The following is a 24808-nucleotide window of genomic DNA, read 5'->3' as shown; positions in this document are numbered from 1 at the left end:
AGAATCATGAACACCCAGGAAGTGATTTTTGAAATGATTCAAAATCTCACACCAAATAATTTTCTTTATGAATTTACTTTGCAGGACGTATCCTTTCTCTTATCGCTCTCCCATTCTTTCACGTTACAACTATAACCAGACTTGTATTTTGGACAGTAAGCATGACGATGCCCCTTAGAAACTGCTTCTGTGACAGTTTCGTTTTTTACTACACTGGTCCTGAAAAGGGGACTTGTGGTCTTTATTTTCCTTTACCTTCTGACTGTAGCTGGCATGAGGATGCCTAATTGCTATCTCCTTTCCTAGTCACTCCTCTCTAACAGAGCTGCAATTTCCATTTAAGGGGGAAGCATCCATTTAAACTGAATTTCTAAACATACGTACCTTTAATTTGTCAAATTTATCATCCACATCTTGCAACCAAGACATGAACTGTCTTGCGTTAAAACGATCCCTCACAGAAGTTTTACTGTCATCAGACTGAAAAAAAATGTAAGTAGTTAATACTACCCAATAACCCACTTTAAAACCTATATGCCATCCTATTATTCTATGGTGTGATGGAATGATGGAAACAGATTTTGAAAAAGGATAATAATATAATTTGGATACTTAAAAAGTTTGATAAAGCCTTTAGTTCCATATTGAATAGACAGATTATGACCAGAATTTCTAGGAAGCTGAGTTTAGTTGTTAAATAGAATCCTATTGCCTTGTGAGTCAAAGATGATTCTCACAAAAGGCATCTTATATTAAGTACCACACCTATGACATTCTTATTCAAGTATACTTGATTTCACATCTTCTTTTAATGCTAATGTTTACCATATGTAGGGAGAAAGAGTGTTAAGGTGGGAGACAGGACTTTGAGGCCAACATTTTTTCCAGGACCAATATTTTGGAGCGACCATAAAGAAATTCTGGATCAACTCTTAAGAACACTAGTTTTGGAATTAAGAGAGGCTGTATTCAAATGTCAGCTTTGTGTCTTACTGTGTGATCTTGAACTATTTACGTACTCTCAATTTTCTATTCTGTAAAACGGGAAGGAGTACGTTTTTTTAAACATTTTAAAAAATGTTTACTCATTTTGAAAGTGTACATGAATGGGGGAGGGGCAGAGAGAGAGAGAGAGAGAGACAGAGCGGGGGGAGGGAGGGAGGGAGAAACCCAGGCAGGTTCTGCACTGTCAGCGCAGAGCCCTGACATGGGGCTCAATTCCATGAACCTCGAGATCAGGACCTGAGCTGAAATCAAGAGTTGGATGCTTAACTGACTGAGCCAGCCAGGTGCCCCTCTCATCTGTCATTTTATCAGAAATGTCAATGTGTTCTGATCCTGTGGCCTTCCATCTCGATTTCCAGTTGTGCTATGGATTAGTTTTTATTTTGACATGTCTTTTGTTATTTCAATAAGTTTTGGGAGAAATAAAAAATAAACAGGTATGTTTACTCAACCATTCTGAACTAGAAATCTTAAAGACTTTCCTTGTAGCTTGATTTACATTGTCCTAAAATTAATTTCATTACTCTATAATTGCACGCAACTTTAAAAGACTGCTTCGGATTCTGTGTCTCCCTCTCTCTCTACCCCTAACCCGCTCGCATTCTGTCTCTGTCTCTCTCAAAAATAAATAAACGTTAAAAAAAAAAAAAAAAAAAAAAGACCTCAAAATAGTACATGGTCTAGTCCAGCCTTTAGTAACACAATTAAACTGTTCATTTCAGTTATTAAAAATCATTCTTCTGTTTAAATTCTTTAAAGCTGTATTATGTAAAGTCCCTCAGTGGCATTTCCAGTGTTTATTTCCTCAGTCAAATAGTTCTTTCTTAAGATCCAATTCTTCTTTTTTTTTTTCTTAATTTTTTTTTTAAGGTTTATTCATTTTTCAGAGACAGAGCGTGAGCGGGGTAGGGGCAGAGAGAGGGGGACACAGAATCTGAAACAAGCTCCGGTCTCTGAGCTGTCCACACACAGCCCGACGCAGGGCCAGAACTCACGGAGGGCGAGATCATGACCGGAGCCGAAGTCAAGAAACCCAACCAAATGAGGCACCCAGGCACCCCAAGATCCAATTAATTCTTAATAGCTTTTTCAAATATCTGAATACTTTCATTTGGATAAAAATGGTTGGTGATTTTAAGAAAGTCTGAAATCTACTGATCTAGTTTAATCTTTTTTTTTTTTTTTTTTTTTTTATAAAACAGATGAGAAAAAGCCCAGAGAGAACTAGGTAATTTTCTCTGGAATATACCCTGTATCATTTGTATTTCTAGACTGTCTGACCTAAAACAGCATTTCCTAGTATTTTTTATGATAATCTTTCACTGACTGTGCTTACACTCCCTATTTTCATCATTATATTCTCTCTTATGACCTATGAATTTCATTCTGGTTTGCGAGGCACAAAAATTCTGACCACTGAAATGTCTGGTTCTAAATTCATATAATTTATATGTGGTATTAAACTTTATCCAAGACATAACTACAGTTTTCTTCACAACTATATTTATTCCAGCAATATCCAAGATCAAGACAAAAAGCCTGGCCCTATTTTAGCCATCTAGAAATTTAATACGCCTGTAGTAGTTTTCCAGTTGCTTGAAGGTGTAAACATCCACTTTAGAAACAAATTACAGGGGCGCCTGGGTGGCTCAGTTGGTTGGGCGTCTGACTTCGGCTCAGGTCATGATCTTGCGGTCCGTGAGTTCGAGCCCCGCGTCGGGCTCTGTGCTGACAGTTTGGAGCCTGGAGCCTGGTAAGGATTCTGTGTCTCCCTCTTTTTCTGACCTTCCCCCATTCATGCTCTGTCTCTGTCTCAAAAATGAATAAACGTTAAAAAAAAAAAAAAGGCTTTTTAGAAACAAATTACAAGTTATGTTCAAGGGACTATTCCAAACATGTATTGGTTTTATAAATATCTGCTTTTATAACATAACGCTGATGTTTAGAGGATTGTGGAAAAGAGAGGATCAGGTGATCTGGAAGTGCTTTATTCTCTAAGAGGTGTTCTTCTCCTTTGAGTTTTATTGATTGCTGAATTCAAGTTTCTTTTATGGAAACAGATGACAAAAACACACTGTACTTAGGAAAATTTTAACTGTATCATTGGCACTTTACCTGAGCGTCCAGGGGGACACTGTATACTTCTGCATCCAGTAAAACAGTGCACGCGCTAAATGGCAGTGTTTGATTTGCCAATGTTCTTGCAGCTCTGTAATGAACTCGCAGAACTTCCTGTTCATTGGATACAATAAGTTTTTCCTAGTTGAACCAAGAATGGAAAAAAAACAATTCTTCAATCACTTGCTTTTCAAATAAGATAAGATCACTTAAAACGTACCACAGAACCTGAATCTCAGAGTTCTTTTCTTACAGAAAGCTTGAGATTTGAGAATTCCAAGTGTTCTAAAAGTATTAAGTAAATGCTCTTTCCAAAGTGGCAGTCTCTTCTTAAAAATTATCTTTTAAGATGTACAATGGTGGCTTTTTGTATATTCACCAAGATGTTCAACCATCACCACTAGTTTCAGAACATTTTCATCACACCCAAAAGAAACTTCATACCCATCACTAGTCGTGGCCCATTCCTCCTCTTCCCCTGGCAACCGCTACGCTACTTTTTGTTGCTGTGGACTTACCTACTCTGAACATTTCTTACAAACAGATCCATATAATATGTGGTATTTTATGAATGGCTTCTTTCATGTCACATGTTTTCAAGGTTAATCTGTGTGCAGCATCAGTACTTCATCCCTTCTTATGGCCGAATAATATTCCCACACACAAACACACCACGTTTTATTTATCTGTTCATCAGCTGATGGTCTTTTGGGTTGTTCCTACCTTCGTGCTGTCATGAATAATGCTGCCATGAACATTCATCCTCCAAGTTTTTGTTTGGATGCATAGTTTCTGTTTCTTTAGGTAATTAACAAGTGGAGCTACTAGGTCATATGGCAGTTCTATGTTTAACCTGGACAGAAACTGCCGAATTGTTCTTACAGCAGCTGTATCATTTTACATTTCCACCAGCAGTGTGTGAGGGTTCCAATTTTTCACATCCTTGCCAACACTCGTTATTATCTTTTAATTATAGCCTTTCTGATGGGTGTGAAGTGGTGTGCCGTTGTGGTAGCAGCTTGTTTTATAATGAATATTTTCACAGAAACAAACACTGTACTTTGATGCTAATTTTAAACCTCTAGCAATGACAGTGCAATCCTGCCTTCAAATGTGTTAAGTGGGGTGCAAAACCTCCAATTATGTAATATGCAGAGTCACCCTATCATAAAGTTAATGAAATGATGTGGGCGATCTTCTGCATTTAGCAGACTGGGAATTCCTAGGGTGTAGCTACAGATCTCAACCCATCATGATACTGGTTTATAGAGTTGTGCCATCTGGTGGTAACGGTCTTTTTTGGCTTAAACATCAACGAGGACAACTCTGGGAACTGTGGACGGCAGGAACTTCAAAGACAGAGGTAATGAGTCCAGGAATTCTCCAGTTAGAAGATGTCTATCATTTTGTGGGTTTTGTCTGGCAGGCTAGGCTAAGAGAATATTCAGGGTGTGGCTGGTCTTGTTCCCCACCATGTCCCCCATTCTCCCTCAACTTGTCAAGAACTTTATCCTTCCCCTACTGGAGCATGTAGGCCTTATATCCACATATGTATTGCTGTACAGTTTTGCTGTATTTATAATTTAGTGAAAAGACAAAGAAACACAGTCCTATTTAATCTCTTTTAAATTCTGATGTGACAAATGATACACAAAAGAGAAGAGGTAAGTCTAACACTTAGGAGTAATTTAACTACAAGTTTAAGGTGGGACTTTAAGTGATAAAATATCCAAAAAAACAACAACAAAAACAAAAACAGATACTAAGAAAAAATAGCTGAAGAAAAGTTTTCTAAAAAACTGGTTGCAGTTGTATAAAGATTAAGAGCAATAACCAAAAATCCCTTAACACTGTCTGGAAATATATTATTATTTTTTTTAAGAGAGAATGAGTGGGGGGGGGGTGGGCAGAGAGAAAAGGGGACAGAGGATTCGAAGTTGGCTCTGTGCTGATACAGAGAGCCCAATGTGGGGCTCGAACTCACAAACCATGAGATCATCACCTGAGCTGAAGTCAGATGCTTAACCGACTGAGTCATCCAGGTGCCCCAAGAAATAGATTATTTGAAGTCAGACTCTGCTAAAATACTTCACAGAGATATACTGTGTGAATGACAGCCTAAATAGTCCACTTAATGTTGTGTCCTTGAACTTCTGCAACACAGCTTCTCAAACAATGTCTTCGGAGCATGGGTTATGTATGTCTCAAAGTGAACATGGAACGGGAAAAATCAGATCTTTGTTTTTACCAACTGCCAACTGGCATTTTTTTCAATTATGAACATGGGCCACAAACCACAGTAATATCAGAAGTATCTGCAACTTTGCCATCCACAGAAATCACAAGGATTTTCAATTCTTAATTGTTGCAGGTATTGCCCCCAAATGGTATCACTGTTTGCTGTCACATTGGTCAGGCATTTTAAATTGCTTTCTAGTACTCTGCAATTCTAAATTGTTTGTTGGTCAACATATGAATGGATGGGAGTCATTTTTACTCTTTGTTAAAGTTTGGAAAATTGCACTGTTCAAATGAGAATTCGTAACTGTCTGTAAGGCAGCATGGCTTTTGTAGCATGGATAGATGCACAGATAAAAATATGTTATCAACGGGTTTGAAACATGCCTGGTGGTTGAAATAGCTATTGACATGTTATACGACCTAACTTCTTATTGAGAACAAACCACTCATTGACATGCACAATGTTGTAAGATCTGTATCAGTGCTTCTTTCATTTACTGCTCTGTTTGTAATGCTGTAAGTTTATTAATTTAAAAACATAATTCTGAGAAAAGGTTTATATTTACCAGATTGTTACAGAGGTCCCAGGACACAAAAAAAGTTAAAAACCTGAGCCCTAGGGAATCAATGTATGAATTAAAGAAATTGCATACTTTTGTTTGGATGAGTATATATTTACCTCTTTGAAGGATCACAGCTAATATTAAGTTCCAGAATCCTTGACCCTCCCAAAAGATTAAGAAGGTATTATATTTTTGTCAATCTAAGTGAAATGACTTTCATGATTTCTCTAAATAAGCAGCCTTTTTCATGTCATTCCATGCCCAGACTAACCACCAGAAACTAGAATATGAAAGGAGACCTATAAGAACACTAAGCACAGCTTTGTAAGTATTCTGCACTAAAGGAGCTGGTATCAAGCAACAATTCCAAAACTTGGAAATCCAACTGTCTAACTAGGAATTCACTGCTTTAGTTCAACAAATGATAACAAGAAATTATTAAGAGATTTTTATACATCAAAAATACACTCAACATGAACCATAACATAGGGGCAGCTACCCTAAAACAGGTTTAAAAATTCTCCATCTAACTGCACAGGAACAAGACAACAAAATCAAACCATTTCCCAAAATGGTTCTAAAGAAGGAAAATCTAAGAAAATTGTGTGTGTGTTTTGTGTATGTATGTATATATATAATATAGGTCGTTATAATCTATTGTTAAAATATTTTTAATATAAATGTTATTTTTAGCATAAATGTAAACATTTCTTACCCTTTCAATACTGTGTTGCAAACGTAGTTTCATCCTTACAACTTCCTGTTGCCGAAAAAGCTCTTTAAGTGGATCTGACAGTGAAGGTGGTGGTGTAATCTAATTTTTAAAAAATATATAGTTAAAAATATTAGGTTTTGTTTACAACAATGGGCTATTCTTATAAAATTAAACTTCTTAGTGTATCACTTAATGAAAACATAAGTTTTGATGTTCTCTAAATTAGATAATACAGTAACGATTATCCAACTGGTTGTTACTTCCCAATCAATGGTCTGAAACACAGCAGAACTTACTGGTAAATTCAGATGTTTTAATTCAGAGGCAATAGCAAATTTCAAAGAGTAAATCAGAAGGACTAAGGAAGTTCCTGACTACAGAGACACATTTTAGAGCATTAATAAGTGCCAGCTCACATATGGGGGGGGGGGCCGCCCGCACGCGGATGGTCACAAAAACAGAAAAACACCAAGCAAATAGTCGTAAACATTACAGCAGTCTGAGTCTCAGTATGGTAAGTCTCTTTGTTGACATGTAAAAATCAAATGCTAAAGTGCTGCGCTTTACATTTACTGAATTAAGACTTCTTAAAAAAGAAGGAATTATCTTCTGATAACTTCTTTATTTGCATGTGATAAACCCTCTTTGTCCATCCATACTCAAAAATCCTGCGGTTGGTTCATCTCTAATTTGACTATTAAAGTGGACTGCTTTCTGGTAGAAGCTGGCAGTTAAGGAAGCCAACTCCATCTACGCATGTGCTCTACTGTTATGAGACATCTGTGATCCTTTTAATATTCTCCCTCTACCCTTTGGAATATCTATATTCCTCCTCCCACCCCTGACTAGCTTCTAACTACTGTCAGCATATTGGGGCAAAGTAAGGTATCTCAGTATGTTTTGGTAGCATGTGGGAACCTAGTTGACTCTTCTGACTCTTCAGAAGGTGGGACAAACAGATTCTATGTGCTTCCTGATGTGGTGCTTAAGGAATTATATAACACCATATACAGAAAGCTCTAGACAAAGAATCAAACTTGTATCTAACTGGGACTCTATCATCAGTGAACAATTTACAGGAATTATGGGGGTCCAAAAAAAAGTTAAATCCTATCACAAGGATTCACTCAGTTGAATCAATGTGGTGGAAAATTCTACAGGACAGATAACTTATTGCGGTGGATTATTTTTCATGCCTCTAACTGCCAATAATACAGCTGTTTGATTTGTGTCTTCTAACCATCTTTAAATTTAACAAGAGTAACAATAAAGTTTAGTGCTATGGTTTTAAAGTTTTCCAAAACCATAAAGGCCTCCTTTATATCACCCAGAGGAAGAGTATCTACTCCTTTGAGCCTGGGGTGTCAGAGAAAGCTTCTTGGAGAGGCTTAATGCCTGAGGCTGCATCTTAAAGGAAGAGCCAGAATCAAGAGTTAAGGGAAAGGAGTTGTGGGGGAAAAAAAGAAGAGAAAGAAGAGGGGAGGATAATTCCCAGAAGAAAAGATAGCATAATCAAGTTCATGAAACAAAGAGATAGTAGGGTGTCAGGAGCCAACTACAAGTTGAATTCCTGGGATATCAACTTTGAGGGAAGGAATGGTGGGACATGAGGATCAGCAGGGGCAAAGTCATTAGCGTTCTGTAAACCAGCTTTTTTTTTTTTTTTTTTTTTTTAAACCAGCTATTCTTAAAGTGTGTTCCACAGAACACGGAGCCCACAAACATGACTTGCGAGAAATGGTTCTAAGAACAAGTGGGTTTGAGAAACATTGTACATATGTACTCACTCAGGTGTCTCACAATCAAGTTAAATTTAATGGTTCTGAGAAGTTCAGAAATGAAGAAACCTATTTATTTTTAGATTAATGGTGCTTCATTTCCCAAACTTATTTTTTTAAATTTTTTTTATTAAAAAAATTTTTTTTAATGTTTATTTTTTGAGAGAGAGGTTGACAGAGTGTGAGCAGGGAAGGGGCAGAAAGAGAGGAAGACCCAGAATCTGAAGCAGGCTCCAGGCTCTGAACTGTCAGCACAGAGCATGACGCAAGGCTGGAACCCACGAACCGTAAGATCATGACCTGAGCTGAAGTCGGGCACTCAATCGACTGAGCAACCCAGGTGCCCCATTTCCCAAACTTATTTGACCATGAGCTCTCCCTACCTTGCCCCAGCCTGCACCACCCCCCCCCCCCCGCCGCCATGTATTTAATTAACATGCTGTGGAACAGACAGTATGTATAACACTGTAAATTTTGTATGTGGTGGGGAATCATTGAAAGATCTTACAGCTCACTGCTGTGTCTGCAGAATAGATATTAGGAGGACAAGAAATTAAGAAAGCAAATCGCTGTGACACTGGTGTGAGAAGGAGGGAGTGGAAGGGATGGGGTCTAAAAATAATGATTAAGGATAAGAGAGGGAGCAGCTAATGACCACTTGTGGGTCCTCCAGCATGAGGGGGCCAGATAGCTGGTAGGAGATACCCCAGGAGGAGAAAAGAGGAAAGAGAAATAAGGGTTTTGGATAAATTCAGTGCTGACATGTTAAGTTTGTGGAGCTCACAGACATCCAAGTGGAGCTAGCCAGTTAGCAAAAAAGAAGCTGAGGAGAGAGGTTTGGGCAGAACACATAAATTTGGAAATTTCCAACATCTAGCAACGTACAGAGAAATGGTAAAATCACCAAAGGAATATATGGAGACTTTCTGAGGAAACTTTCCTTTTGCTGTTTCCCTCATCTATCTTTAAGTAAATCATGCTTGGGGATTTTGTCTTTTAAGATCTGTGAGTCCCAGGAGTCTCTAGAATAAAAAAATCTCTTGATAGCTTCCCAGGAATGCTCTTCGTGCCCCTGCTGTAGGGACTCTGTGTCAGTACTAGTGACCACAGTGGATACCATGATGTGACAAGTCTTTTTTATTCTCGCCCTGTTCATTTGCCTTTTGGGAACCTGACCTAAGGTTTCACTTTTCTTCGTTTCATTTCCTCTGGAGAAACAGCAGCATTCCGGTTAGATTATGAGAAAAATACCTGATAGAAGAACAAACACTTAAATTGACTTTAGAGATGTTTCACTACATTTCTAACAGGTTCTATAAACAGATCACATAAATGTAGAGATTAATTCAATAAGATGGCAATTAGCTGACAGAGGAAACAAATGGATAAAATCATATTGGAAGGTACTAAAAATAATGTATGTAAAAGTGATCTTTGTTATTCTGGGATTTACTTTTTAGGACTAAGTTTTGAACAAATGAGTTTCAGTCCAATAAACTCAAAAGTAGCTTTTTATGAACAAGAGGTAGGGGGTTTGCATATTAACTCTAGTAAATACGAACCTTAAAGTTATTTTGAGATGGATAAAATAATGGTAACCTCTTAAATCTGTATACTGTTTTAAAATTTTTAATGGGTTATGGCATATACTATTTCAACCTGCTTTGAGGTAGGGTAGGTATTATTGTTTTACAGATGTGAAAACTAAGAATCAGAGAAGTGAAGGAATTATTCAAGATCACACAGCTGGTTTGTAGCAAAACCCAGACAAACTTAATGTACAGTACTTAGAAATCTCCTGCTCTTTCTACTATACCGTGCTGTGTTTCTTTAATAACTCTCATTAAAAACAAACAAAAATTACCTACTACACTCAGAAAAAATTTTCAGCTCTATTTATAGTACTTTTTGAAACATTTGCTATAACTAAATTTTGATTTAATCAAAGCTGTATCCCCAGTACTGCTACAAGAGAAACTTGTATTACATCATCTTTGAAGGAGTAAGAAAAGGTGATCATAATCAAATGCACACATAATATATATACAAATATACATGTATATCTCTCAACAGACAGCACTGAAAAGGCACCCTGACATGGATTAGAACTGTTTTTCGTGAAACAGTTTGTACAAAGTTTAATTTAAATAGGTTCTTTATGTTTTTACCTGTATTTCAAGCCTATGATACAACATACTTCAGTTAAAATTTTTTACTCTTTAAGAGGAAACAAAGGAAACAAAATGATTAGCTTTATATTGAGTTATTAACAAATTATTTTATTGAGAAAATTTGAAAGAGTGACAAATTTACAATTCTATTTTTTTAAATCTACTATTATTGCTTATTAGTAGTAGAGTAATATAAAAATCTCTTGTCTTTCAACATTTAAAGAGCACTAGCATCAGGTAAATTCTATGGATGTGGGACTAAAGAACCACCTTGTCTCTAACTTTTTGTTCTTCTCTGAACTGGGCTTTGAAAAGCCATGCAAAGGCATGCAAAGGCATGATGTGAAACAGTATAAAATAGCCTGGGGAAGCATCATGTACAGTAGGGTATAACTACCTAGAAAAGCCTAGAAAGGTATGGGAAGACCTGTAGACAATGATGGGGACTTTGGTTTACAGAACATTAAGAGTCTCTAAAGATGTTTATAGCCAGGTAGTCACATAATCAGATCTGAGTTATATATAAGGTTCCTAGACAGTAAGAAAGCTAGATGGACAGAAGAGATTAGACTAGAATCCATGATAACTCTTCAGAATGCCTGTTTTGTTGATTTCTTTTTATTTCTTAAAATTTTTTTTTTTTAATTTTTTATTTACTTTTGAGAGAGACAGAGCATGAGCAGCAGAGGGGCAGAGAGAGAGGGAGACACAGAATCTGAGGCGGGCTCCAGGCTCCAGCTGTCAGCACAGAGCCCAATGCAGAGCTCGAACCCACGAATGGTGAGATTGTGACCTGAGCTGAAGTTGGATGTTCAACTGACTGAGCCACCCAGGCGCCCTTATGTTTTTTATTTTGAGAGAGAGAGAGAGAGAGCGCGCGAGTGGGGGAGAGGATCAACTGGGAGACAGAAAAGTAAGCAGGCTCCATGATGGAGCCCAATGTGGGGCCTGATCCCACAACTCAGGGATCATGACCTGAGCTGAAATCAAGTCAGATGCTCAACCGACTGAGCCACCCAGGTGCCCATTTTGATTTCTGAGATCTAGTTAGCACAATGCTTAGCATTTGGTTATGAATTACTTGATTATGTAATATTCTGAACATTGAATTATGCAATATTCACGTATGTGAGTGAACAGTGTACGGAGCTAATGTGGTCCTTACCCAGCAGTAGTAAGAAACAGAAGGGGAAAGGAAGTAAGATGAATCAACATGACTTAGTGATTGACGTGAAGGTTGAATTTTGGGTTGCCAGTCTGGGAAATGAGAGAGCAGGTAACGATAATAAGTAAATCAGAGAGGACAAAAAGAGCACTTCTTTTTGCTCTTTGGTAAGATAAATGGGCTTAGTGTGGGACCTAAGGATTTTATGGATATTGTAGTACAGTCAGGTGATGTTCACAAGCAGCTAGAAACACAGTTATGGACACCACTATGTATTCACAGCTGAAGATAAATTTGGGATTCATTCTACAAGATAAATAGTGTCCTAGCCCTTAATCAGATTACAGGCAGACATGTAAACAGTTAACTATGATATCATGTGGGAGGTATGAGAAAGATAAAAACAATTCTGCTTTGACAAGATTTTGCACACAGGTGACAACACGGCCGGAACAAAGGCACGGAAGAGGATACAAAAGGAGGCCTGGCGAGAACAATTATTTCAGGTAGAAGGAACAGTACTAAGCAGAAGTAATGAACAAGAGATTTCCATTCAAGAGTGAATTAAATATGGCTGAATTATTGGGTGAGTTTGGAAGCAGTGAGAAAATGGAGCTGGAGGGGTAGACTGGGGTCAGATTACAAAATGAATAAGGTTATGCCATGACTATATGTGGATTTTAAGCTGTAGGCAATGGGAAGCCAGCTAATCACAGCTAAGATATTTAAGTAGGGAAACAGTTTTCTATTGTTGTTGTTGCTGTTTTTAAGTTTTACTTATTTAAGTCATCTTTACACCCAACGTAGGGCTCAAACTCAGGACCCTGATATCAAGAGTCGCATGTTCTTCCAACTGGGCCAGCCAGGCACCCCTTTATTGTTTTTAAAAGGATACAAGTTTAACAACAAAAGAGAATGCTTCTGCAGAAAGAGAGTAGGGGAAAAAAAGAAGTGAAAGAGTGGCTGTAATGTTCTAAGTGAGAGATAATGATGAGGGCCCTAAAACAAGGCAGTGGTAGAGGAGACAGATTCTAGAGAGAGTTCTAAAGTAGAATGGTTAGAATTTGGTAATTGATAGGATACTACTCTGGTGTCATCACTAATAAAAAAAAAAGTGGTTTCTGAACATGTGAGAGAGAAATCATTTCTTTTGGTCTGGGGGAGTCTGAGTTTGGAACAGATGCTTGGCACACAGTTAGACTCCTCTTTCAGGAATGAGGCACTCAGCCTCCAGGTCCTAGGAATATAGGAGGCTGGCAGCTCTCACTGGAGTTCCTCTCTAGGAACCGGCAGCAGGAAAACTGGAAGGGAAGACAGTTGGCATGTGCTAGGCCTCGTGCCCTCGCTGGGTGCGAGCTACCTGTCAGAAGGGCCGCCCCATTCCAGACCTTCTGTGGGCTCAGCTGAAATGAGCGCTGCAGCTACATTTCAGTTCAACTTCTCACTCTGCTGAATTCTGGTTCCTTCACACATGTACTCACATTTTTCCTGGCAGCACTCACCAATAAGCCTCTTGTGCATAGTTTAGGGTCTGCTTCCTGTGGAACTGAACCTATGACAGGTATGCTGCCTGGAGACACCTACATCTGATTCTGGAGGTCAACAGAGAGGACATGACTAGGTAAGAATTTGGAGGCTAACTGGCACATGGAAGACTGCTGAAAACAACAGGAATAGGTAAGACCATAATGACAAAAAGTTGACTGAAGAATTGATTCCTAGAGAACTCTGATGCTTAAGGGTGGGTAGAAAAGTCATTAAAGGAGAGCATAAAAGATTGAAGCAAGGGAACCAGAAGAGAGCACCGTCATAAAAACAAGCAGAGGAAAATCTCATGAACAAGATGGTCACAATGTCAAATGTGACGAAGATCAAGTAGAAAGAAAAACAGGCCAACAAATCTGGCATTATAAGCTCACTGGTGATCTGTGACAGTACAGAAGGTTTAAGAGATGAACAGGAAGTGATACAGAGAAAGTATCAGGTGGTGAAAGAGAGAGGGACAGCTTGACAAACTGGCATAGTTATGGGATAACTTTCTTTTCTCCAACATGAAGGAGACCCAAATATGTTTGGAGTGGGCGGATAAAGGCCAGTGGAGAGAGGTAATTAACACACCAGTAAATAGTGTCTCAACAGAGGAAAGTTCCAGAGAGGCCTGAAGAGAATGGGATCAAGAGCACATGGAAATGAATTACCCTTCAAAGACAGAGAAGCATACCTCCTTTGGGACAAAAGAAAAAGCAGGTAAGGAAAAAGAAAATACCGTAGACCAGTGCTGATCACGAAGGTAGTCAACAGCTACACATGGCTATTGAACACTTACTGAAATGTTAGCCCCATTTAGGTTGAACTGAGATGTACTAGAAGTACAGCAGATTTCAAATACCTAGTACAAAAAAAATACAGAATGTCTTGTCCACTAATAATTTTTCTACATTATATATTTTTGTTTGTTTTAAGGATTTATTTAAGTAATCTCTATACCCAACGTGGGGCTCAAACTCAACTGGCTCCACCAGGTGAGCCAGCCAGATGCTGATATATTTTGAAATAGTATTCTGAATATACTAGGTTAAATAAAATGTTAAAATTAATTTTACCTGTTTCTTTTTCCCTTCTAAAATGTGGCTACTAGAAAAATTAAAACTACAGAAGTGACTTGCATTATATTTCTATTGACAGCACTGAAGATGCATATTTAGTGATGTTACTTACTGTGGGAATGCAAATCTTGCTTAAGGGGTTTCCATCCAGGAGGTATGAGCCATTAAATGTCACATATTCATCATAATACTGAGGTGCTTGAGGAATAACACTACACAACAATTTGCGCTTTTCTTCAATTTTTTTCCTTATATGCAAGTATTCGAAATATGGATTTGCTCGCTCTGAACTGTATGGCTGAATCTCATCTAGTTTCAGAGAATCTACGATGGCTGCCAGAGACTGCTGAGTTTTCTCTTTTGCTTGTAGTAAAGAGGGACTCACTTGCACAGGCTGAGGTACACGGGATACTTTCCTTTTCCGTGGGTGGTGAATTTGAGGATCATCTTCTTCAGTTAATCTTATTCTTCCTCTAGGAGATGAAGAGTCGCTGTCTTTTTCTGATAGTAGTGTACAGCTAGCAAGAATCTGTTTGCTTTGATTTGCCACTGTATTCGCTTTGTTTCTAGTTATCCTTTGAGGGATTTGGTTTTCGGTCTTATCATCTTCAGCATTTTCTTCTAATTCTACTTTACCTAATTGACCATATTTATGCATCTCTGGTTGAGCTGACTGTTGCAAATGGTTTTCCAGACTTGATAAAGTGCTTTGTTGTGATTCTTCATCTTCAATGGAAAGCAAACACTTTTCACCTTCAGGACAATGTTTTGGATTATCCTGTTCATTTAGGTTCCCTTTTGGGATCGCGGCACTCATTTCACACAAATCAGAATCACATTTATCATTCAAATGAGTTAAGACCAAACTCTCCAGTTTGTTTTCTTTCTCATGTGAAATAACCTGAATATCAGAAGTGCTACTCTCAACCTCATGGCCACTGGAAGACTTATACATGAATTTGCCAAACGCATAATGTGTATTTAGCTGGGAAGAGGCATCGTTTCCACTAAAGTCTTTTTCTGATGGTAATACAGGTAAAGTATTAGCCTTTTCAAAATTTGGTGCTGCTTCTTGAACACTGCTTTCAGAGTACAATGGGACAAAGGCATCTGTCTTTTGAACATCTGTTAAGACAAAAGTATTCTCTACCTCTTTTGTAGATTCATTGTCAGTATCTAAAACAGAATTGATAATTTGAACTGCGTTTTTCTGTTGCAAAATACTCGGCTCTTGATTGGCAACATATGACATAGACATATGTTTAGAAATAGATTCAGCATCTGAAAGTGATTGGCTATGGAAAGAGCAAGGTTGTTGTGAAGGCAGAAAGGACGCTGGATCCTGAGCACAAGAGTTTCCTGGCAGTTCAGTCTGGTGCAGGGATAAAAAATCAGTGTTCTGTTCTTTCAGTATTTTGTTTTCAGAATTACAAAAGCCTTGAACAGAAGAATCTTGATCAGGTGTACCAGAATTTGGGCAGATAAAGTCACTGGTGCTTAAGGATTCCAGTCTACTATCAACAGGTACCTCCCATGATTTATTTTGGATCACACCAACCTGATTAGATGGCTCTAAATGCACAGGACTGTCCATTAAAGTGCCCACTGGAACAGTACTCTTGATAACATTTATATCAGCTGAAATATATTTGCTGTTTACAGATCTAGTTGGAGACGCTGCAAAACTGGAATGTATGTTAGACATATTTGAAAGTTCTCTTTCAGGCACATTTAAGGACACCTCAGGTTTGGGAGAAGGACAAATATCTCTTGGCACAGCTAAGCCACCTTGATTGTTTTCTTCTGATACTGTTTGGAATTGTTTTGTATGTTCACAAATGACTGATGGCATGCTACACCTTCGAACTTCTACAGCTGGTCTCCCCTCATTTATCACTAGTTTGACATCTTCTACAGAAGATGATCGGAGATGGGATGTTGGAAGTCGGCTTGTAAATGGTGGCTTAATCCGCTCTGGCAGTTCAGCCAAGCTATCTAATTCCCTTTCATGAAGGGCAGGAGATTTGGCAATTGGCAAAAAAGGTGACTGGGAAAAGGACATTTGGGAATCAGAACCCTCCAACATAAAGTCAGAGTCATACTCAATTGGAGGCCTGGGGGTTGTCACTGTAGTATGGCAGGAATCTTCTGAGCTAGCAACCGAAATCATGGATACAGATCTAGAGCTGAGACCTGGTTTTTCACTTTCTGATCTAGGAGATCTGTTTAAGATATTATCTGAAACAAAAGATGACTTCCCTAAATTCATGATATTTTTGGCATCAACAGATTGTGATCTGTTACTTACAGCATCTTTAGACTGTTTCTCCTTGGTATAAGCATCAGTCAACTCTGAACTCTTTGACCTAGTAAGTTCTTTATTTTTAGACTCAGCTAGTACATGCTTTGTTTTTTCTTTATCTTTTACTTTAAGTTCTAAACAATTCCGATTTCTCAACCGCTCCTTTTCTTTCTGCTTAATTTTTTCCTTATGTTTTTTGTGCCACTGCTCTATTTCTAGGTCTTTAAGGCTTAGCATTCGTTCAAAACTTGTCTGCATTAAATCATCATTCACTAACCTCTTTTCTTTAGGTCGAGTATCTTTTGATGCTGGTGATGACTTAAGTTTAGGTTTATCTGCTTCGGATTTTAGTTTGAATAAACTATTTAGTTGAATTTTATCTTTGTGCTTATCTCGTTCTTTGTATCTGTCTATATCTTTGTCTTTTTTATCTTTTTCTTTTCCATCAGGGGTTTTCAAAGGCTCATCTTTTGTTTTTTCTTTAAGGGATAAAGTTTTCTCATGTTGTGCTTTACTACTGTCTGCCATACTTGACTTCTTCTCTTCCTGGAAGTGTTTGGAGTTAGTTGTATTTACACTTTCTTTATCTCTAGATTTTTCCTTTTTATCTACCTCCCTGTCTTTTTCTTTATTTTTGCTTTTTTCTGATTTAGTATAGTCACTGTTGTCTGATTGTTTGTTTTTTTTTTCCATCAAGTGCTTTTCTTTGCTTTCTGCTAGATGCCTCTCTTTTTCAGGTTTTTCTTTGTCATGTTTTCTGTCCATCTTTTCTCTACTTTTCTCTCTATCGTCAGCTTTTTTAATAGTGGTAATATTTTTCATCTTTTCACCTTCTTTATGGCATTTCTCTATGTGATGTGAATACAGCTTGTCTTTTTCTTTTATTCTGTCAACACAGTCACTAAGATCTAATTTATCTTTCTCTGACTTATGCTCATGCTTGATCTTCTTCTCTTTTTCAGAATTTTTTCTTTCAACATCCTTTTCTTTAGTTTGAAACCGCTTTTCTGATTTTTCCCTTTCTTTTACATGCTTTTCTTGTTTTTCAATCTCTATTTCCTTTTCCATTGAATGTAACCCTATAGATTCTTCACTGGCATTTGTTCCTAAAGAACTGAATTCTGTTTCTTTATCTATGGGTACAGTCTCTCTTTCTTCTTTTAAGTCTTTTATTTTTTCCTCCCTAAAAGATTTTTCATTTTCCTTTTTAATCTTCTCTCGTTCTTCTTTAAAATTCCTCTCTTTTGAAACATGCTTTTCCTTGGTTGATTTATCATCTTTTATGTTTTTTTCCAACTTTGATTTTTTTTCCAATGTTAGGGACTCATGTTCCATATTTAAAAACAGATCTTCAGTTTCATCACTTTTAAAAAAATTCTCTTTCCAAAATTCTCTATCAAATTCTACACTCCGCTGCAGCTCTTTAGCACTATCTCTATTTTTGTATTTTTCCTTTTCACTTTCAATTTCTTTTTTATGCTTTTCTTTTTCCCTTTCTTTGTGTTTCAATTTATGCTTTTTTAATGTTTTACCCTCTTTATCCATTTTTTTCAGTGTGCAGTCTGAATTTTCAAATGTTGGACTATGATCTTCATCTTTTACTTTGGCATTTGACTTTTCACCAAATTCTAAGTGGAAATCTTTCTGATGTTTATTTTTTTCCTTATGCTTACAAGATTTTACACTTGAACTTTCTGGCAAGAATTCAGATTCTGTGTTATCATACCGGATAAGATCAGGCTGTAATGACATTTCAGAACTTCCTGGTGATAAACATGTTTTAGTATGTTCTTGTTTTAGTGGTGTTGACTGCTTTTCACTTAGTCCACAAGAATGTTTAGGAGATTTACCAGTGGAAATATGAAATAAATGTAACGAAGTATCATCTTTTGGGCTAAAAGATTTCCTAAAATTCCCCTCTTCTCTGGTCTTTTCTGAACAATCGAGTGCAGTATTAACTGTCAAGTTTGTTACTCTGGTATTTTCTTTTCCCTCTTTTTCTTGCTTCAGCTCTTGGTTCTCTTTATTTTTGTTCTGATTCTTTAATTTTCTTTTAACTTTGCCTTTCTGTTTGTGTTCATTTGAAACTCCATATTCCTTTTTGGTTTGTGTATCAGAATTTGATGTTTCAGGGACAGAAGATGGAGCAGAAACCTTTTTATTCTGAAGAATTTCTTCATCTGAACTTTCAGAACTTGAATACAAAACTCTAGATGGCTTTTGTTTTTTACTTTTAAATGATTTAGGATAGAAAGCTTTCTCCTGTTTTGCAAATAAGCTATTCTTTTCTACTTCACCTTCATTCTCTTTCCGTAGCTCTTTTCTAAGAATATGCCTGTCATCAATCATTTTATTTATTTCTTCATCATCATCATCTTTGAACTCATATTCATCAAGAGCAGATGGAAGAGGTGCTTTGCTGGGAATTATCTGTTTACTTTCACAGATGAGAGAGTCTTTCTCTGTCTCAGAGTCAATGTTTTCATCAACACTGGAAGGATTTACAGACCGAGCCTCTTCAGAATCTAGAATAAGAAAAGAAAATCTATTGTTGGTCAAGAGACAATTGTCAGAAAAATAAAGCTGTGAGAAAAATATAGCATATATAGTAACTATTTCAATTCAGAAAGAAAATTTCAGAATATGAGAATGATGCAATAAAAATATGTAATAACTCTGCTACAGTACTGTGGAAAACCTTTAATAGATAATATGGTTCATAATGAGATCTCCTGATTCTTTTAAAAGCAAACAATACGATTAACTCACAATTCATATATCAAAGGTACATAATATAAAAATGTGTAATACAAAGCAGAGTTTTATAATACAGGGGACTGAATTCAGAGGAAATATTGGCTACTACTAATGTTATGTAAAATTTTAATATGTGTACTTTTTTTTTTTCAGAGAAGGAATATCTAAGTAAGATTCTCTGATGCAAAAAAGATTAAGAACCACTAACTTAAAGGGTTAAGTAAATATCACACCGTTTTATGTTTCAGAATTTTTATGAGTAAAGTCATAAGGGATCAAGTGATTTTCATAAAGTATAGTAACCTAAAGATGAATGGTTTTGTCTATACAAGATACATGACTATCTGGTTTAAAGAAAATCTTAAAAGGAAACATATTCCACAATTACATAATCAAGATTATAACAAATTGAATACATATGTAATTTGAAAAAAGATACCATGTCCCTTAGTTTTCTTATCTGTAACTTACACTTACTACTAATATATACTCTAGTACAACGGGGGTAATAATGGGCTCAATTTCTACATATTTTTTAAGTAGGCCTCACACCCAGCAGAGCCCAAATGCACAACCCTGAGATCAAAACCTGAGCTGAGATCAACAGGTGGATGGGTGCTGACCTGACTGAGCCATCCAGGCGCCCCAATTTCTACATTATTTTTAATGTTACAATTATTTTTAAGTACATGAAAGTTTAGTTGAATCTAAGCTGTATAAATAGAGCCAAAACATTGCCAAATTCTATTTCATTGTATCATTTGTAAGAAAAAGATTTTTTCTTCTTCCTAGGTGGGCATCTTTTCTTAGCTGGAATGTATGTTGTATACAATAGGCCTTTATCTGAAAAGAAAACCCAGGCTCCTAACTAAAAGTAAAGAAAACTGTGGCCTCTAACCAAGGGGGAAAACCAAACTTACTAAAAAATGACAGATAACACTTAGGCACCTGGCTGACTCAGTCAGTTAACAGTCAGATGACTCTTCATTTCAGCTCAGGTCATGATCTCACAGTTCATGAGAGTCTGCTTGCTCTTTTCTCTCCCTCTCTCTGCCCCTCTCTCACTCACATGCATTCCCTCAAAATAAACTTAAAAAAAAAAAGATTAAAAATTGTAAACACTTCCTTTGCTAAATATTTATTAAAATTGTGAATTTAATACATTAAGCTTCCTATATAAAGTGATCTAGTTCCCAAATGTCCTTCTCATAAAAATTCAAATTCCAGAAGCACTGTATAGGAGCTCTGGAGAGATCATAATCTTAGTTTTGGAGATGAGGTGAAAATATTCTAAATGAAACGATTATACTGACACATGGTATAAAAAAGAACATTTTTAGAATTCTAACTAGCTGTATAGATGTTGAAAATGCTCTCCATTTCCAGCCACCAATTTGCAATACATAGTACCAAACTACAGAACTGTTTCAAGGAACATCTATTTTGGGAGCAGTGTTTATTTTGGTCTTAAGGTACTATAAGAATATGTACTTATACAACAGGTGTTATTTTCTATTGTTAATGCTTTATAATTTGTTCTTGAGGGCTTAAGTCTGTGTAGTTTTCATGGATTTAATTCGTTATGGTTTGCATGTAACTATCCTTTTTTTAAACCAACATAAAAACATTATTTTTATGTGAGAAAAATCAGAACATAAAATAATCTATTAACTACAGAATTATTTCAAATATATCTAAGAACTAATATTGGGGGCGCCTGGGTGGCTCAGTTAGCCAAGCATCTTGATTTCAGCCCAGGTCTCAATCCCACGGCTTAGTGAGTTCCGGCCGTGTCGGGGTATATATAACTATCTTATTTACATTTCTCATCAGATGATTAGCTTTATTGGAAATTAGGATTTTTTCCTTTGTAAATCCCACAAACCCTCAGTTTCACACCAAGAATCAGTCTCTAATAAATGTTTATTCTGTTCCACCAGGTACATAGTGTTCAAGGTGCTAGGGGGTGACAAGATGAAAAAGATAGTCCTGCCTCTTTAACAGTTACACAACTTGATAACTGCTAAAAAGGCAAAGGATACTAGAGTGAAAGGGTGCACTTGGAAGAACTAGAGAAGGAAGAAAGCAGGATTCTCAAACAAGTGGCCCCAAAGCTGAGGCATGAAAGATGTACAGGGATTTTAGGTAGGATTTCAGGGCATGGAAAGTACTATGACATAAACAACATAAACAAGCAGATCCAATCACAGCGTGTATACCATTTTATATATGGCTTTTTCCCACTGAACAGATCACATTTTCTTCTGAAACTTAATTTTCTTCATTACTATTTTTAAAGACTGCATATTGCACTGAATTAATTTGTAACCATTTAAACGGATTCTTCTGAGAGGACTTTTGGGTTGTTTCCAATTATTTGATATTACAGATATCTAATAACATAGAAAAAAATTTTTTGTATACGTTGTTACTTGAAAACAGCAATGTATCAATTTGTGTGTATGAAAAAACAAGAGAAATCCATCAAAATATCTCTACTAAACTTGTGCTAGAAGAATTATGATTTTTATTTTCTTCTTCAAGCTTTTGTTTTCCCAATTCCTAGCATTACAGGTATTACTTTTCTCTTTGGAAAAAAAATTTTTTTAGAAGTTCAGCAACATATAAAATAGTATCACTATTTTTAAAATTACTGATGTGGCTCATTTTGCCATGTGTTTGCATTTCCTCCTGTGCAATGTCACTTTATAATTTCTTCAGCCTATTTTTTCCCGATTTTTTTATGCATATTAATACCTGACTTAAATTGCACTATACATAATAATCTCATAGTGCTTACCATTTGCATTTTACCAAGGTTAAATGCAAATTCTTTAAGGGAATTACACATACATGTGTACCTTGGGTTTATCATTTGTGCTTCTGATTCATCAACTAAAGGTAATTAAGCAACATTCCTCAATGCAGCTACTTTTCTCCTATGGTTCTTTTTCAAAGATGACTACTTTTTAAAAAAAGGAAATGATGTAAACTTTAAAGTCAGTTATCTTAACACTAATTAATGCCCATGATGAGAGAGTGGAATTACTCCAGTGAAGGATCGTAACCTGGCTCTGGTTGCTGAGTTGCATGTGGCCATTGGGCTTGCTCCCCTATATGGTGGTTGGTTCTCGGCAGCCGGTGGCAGTAACGCTGTGCCGCTCTCATGAAGCTGGTGAGTCTGATCTCAGCAAAGGTACTTGTACCTCCATGACATCATTTCACTTGCAGACTAGGCTAAAATCTCTTCTCTTCCCTAAGCAACCCTAAACCTTCTGCTTTACATAGAGCAAGCTGGTCTTGTGATTATAGTGAGGTAGTAACTTTAAAAAAAAAAAAAAAAGTTTTGCCTTTCTTAGGAGATGAACGCTTACAGTGAAGATAATCATCTGGACTCCAAATCTTCAAATTCTTGTAGTCAAAATGGCCATGGCTATCATTATACTATTATTTTCCATTTTGTTCCAATCTTTCAGTCTTCAATTATCTATTTAATCAGTAATTTGATTTGTATTTAAAACATTTACCAAATTATTTCTGACAAAAGTTCCTTTAAAAAAATGTAATGTTTATCAACTCAAACAATTTTATTGGGGTAACTAGGAAGGCAAATGAGAAATACAAAGGTTAAGCAATTATTCAAACATTAAGCTTTTCACTATAGCATTTTTCTTCTTCATAAAAAAGGCTAAATAAAGTTTCATTGATTAAAAACACTTAAATACATTTGAAATTTGCTCTTATACTTCTCAAGGTACTTTTAGATATTTGTAACAAATACTAGTGACATTTACAGAAATAGCTAAATGTTATTTGAGGTCACTATTATCCTTAGGCTTGACTTTTTCCCTACTGAAACTATCATGTTATTTCCATTTCTTCTTGTATGGTATCCAAAAGGGGCAGCAAACAGAGCACATGTGACCAATGCAGGGAGATGATAATATTCCCAAGTAAATCCCTCTTTCAAAATCGCTGCAAAACCACCCGTGTGCATTTCACAAACCAATTACAGCTCACAAACCTAAAAGGGCATTCAGTAGAGGCTGGGCTTTTAAAATGGTTTTAATTATGATTATATTAACTTTTAGGAAATATAACTATTCTAATGTCACATATATTCTGGGAGTGGATGATGATGACATAAAGCTAAATGCACCATGAGCCTAAACTTGAACTTCTAGTCAAGTCCATATCTCTACTTTTCTTGAGCTTTAGCTGCCTAACTTGGACCTTCTTGGACACCTTTCAATCATCCTAACTCAAACTTGAAGATATTCAACTCATTACCTCTTTCACAGCTGTTTCCTCTTGCTGCTTTAAACCACTATTTCCCACTTCTGGAGCATACCAATCAACCCACTTACTCCAACTGGAAACCTCAGAGGTTTTTTGTTTTTTTTTTTAACACTCTCAATTCCTCAACTTCCAAAATAACTGTTTAAAGTTTCTATCTCTAGACATCTCTTAAATCTATCTTCTATTCCCACTACCACCGTCCCAGCTTAGATTCTCATTTTTTGCCTAGATCAGTTCTCACCTTAAACCACAATGTGGCCAACATTATAGGAACATACTAGGTCTCGTATCATCTGAGGGTTCTCTACTCTAGGATAAAACAAAAATTCCAGAGATGATCGTATGAAACTTTTCAAAATGTAAAACACTACTATTTATCTCTAACAGGATTTACTATTCCTATTTCAGAGACGTGTGAACAGAGCATGAGCCAGGAAGTAGCTTGTCCAAAGTTACCTCACTCTTAGGAATATAGCCCAGGATACTTTTGTCTGACTTCACCGTATTTCTACATTGTCTCCCATCTCTCTTTTCTTCTTGCTATTCACATTAGCCACATCAGTATACTATTCACTCTTACCCAAATTTACATGCATATTTATGTGGATTCTAATCAGCTGCTCTTTATTATTTCCCAGCTACTTAACTAGAAGATATTTTAGATTGGTAGTCAGGGGGAGGAGCACTTCGAGAATTTATAAATAGGAAGGGATTGGGGTAGTCATCTGTTACGGGGAGGGTATTGGGTAGGGGACTTGTTTTGAGGCTGTTTGAGTTGGTATTTATGGAGATTACATGTTTACTTGAAGGGGTTTGGAAGCAGATAAATTTAACTTCTCATGTAACCTTTGAGAACTCACTTCCAAAGGTGTGATTTTTAATCTGTTTCCCACAATATCTTCAATGTAGTCCACCTATTCTAGATGAGTAAGTGCTTAAATACATGCACGCACACACGATTCAGCTTCCTGTAAACCTTCAAAATATATGATTTTATTAACAGCACCTGCCTAAATCTATAGCACCCAGAGAATGAAAAATTTTTGTATTTTAAATTTGTGGGATGGAGTACAGTAGGGAAGGTAGTG

General features: G+C 36.6%; 1 protein-coding gene across 7 annotated transcripts in view; it reads right to left on the bottom strand.

Annotated features, from left to right (window-relative positions):
* The window catches only part of ANKRD12 (ankyrin repeat domain 12), a 130687-nt gene that overhangs the window by 4781 nt on the left and 101098 nt on the right, over nucleotides 1-24808 (bottom strand). For 5 of the 7 annotated variants that reach the window (XM_040479395.1, XM_040479397.1, XM_040479396.1 and 2 more), the window contains 4 exons: nucleotides 14475-19189; nucleotides 6643-6741; nucleotides 3121-3264; nucleotides 385-480 (listed from right to left, as the gene is read on the bottom strand). In XM_040479395.1, the coding sequence (XP_040335329.1) occupies nucleotides 385-480; nucleotides 3121-3264; nucleotides 6643-6741; nucleotides 14475-19189 (5054 nt within the window). Of the gene's footprint in view, nucleotides 1-384; nucleotides 481-3120; nucleotides 3265-6642; nucleotides 6742-13078; nucleotides 14146-14474; nucleotides 19190-23961; nucleotides 23980-24808 lie in introns of those variants that run through there. The other 2 variants (XM_040479402.1, XM_040479399.1) reach the window with 2 other exon arrangements.

Source organism: Herpailurus yagouaroundi, unplaced genomic scaffold (genome assembly GCF_014898765.1).
Source record: "Herpailurus yagouaroundi ecotype Mexico unplaced genomic scaffold, PumYag 142, whole genome shotgun sequence".
In the NCBI taxonomy this organism is placed as follows: Eukaryota; Metazoa; Chordata; class Mammalia; order Carnivora; family Felidae; genus Herpailurus; species Herpailurus yagouaroundi.
Note: the sequence above shows the minus strand (reverse complement) of the source record. Positions and strands in the feature narration are given on the sequence as shown.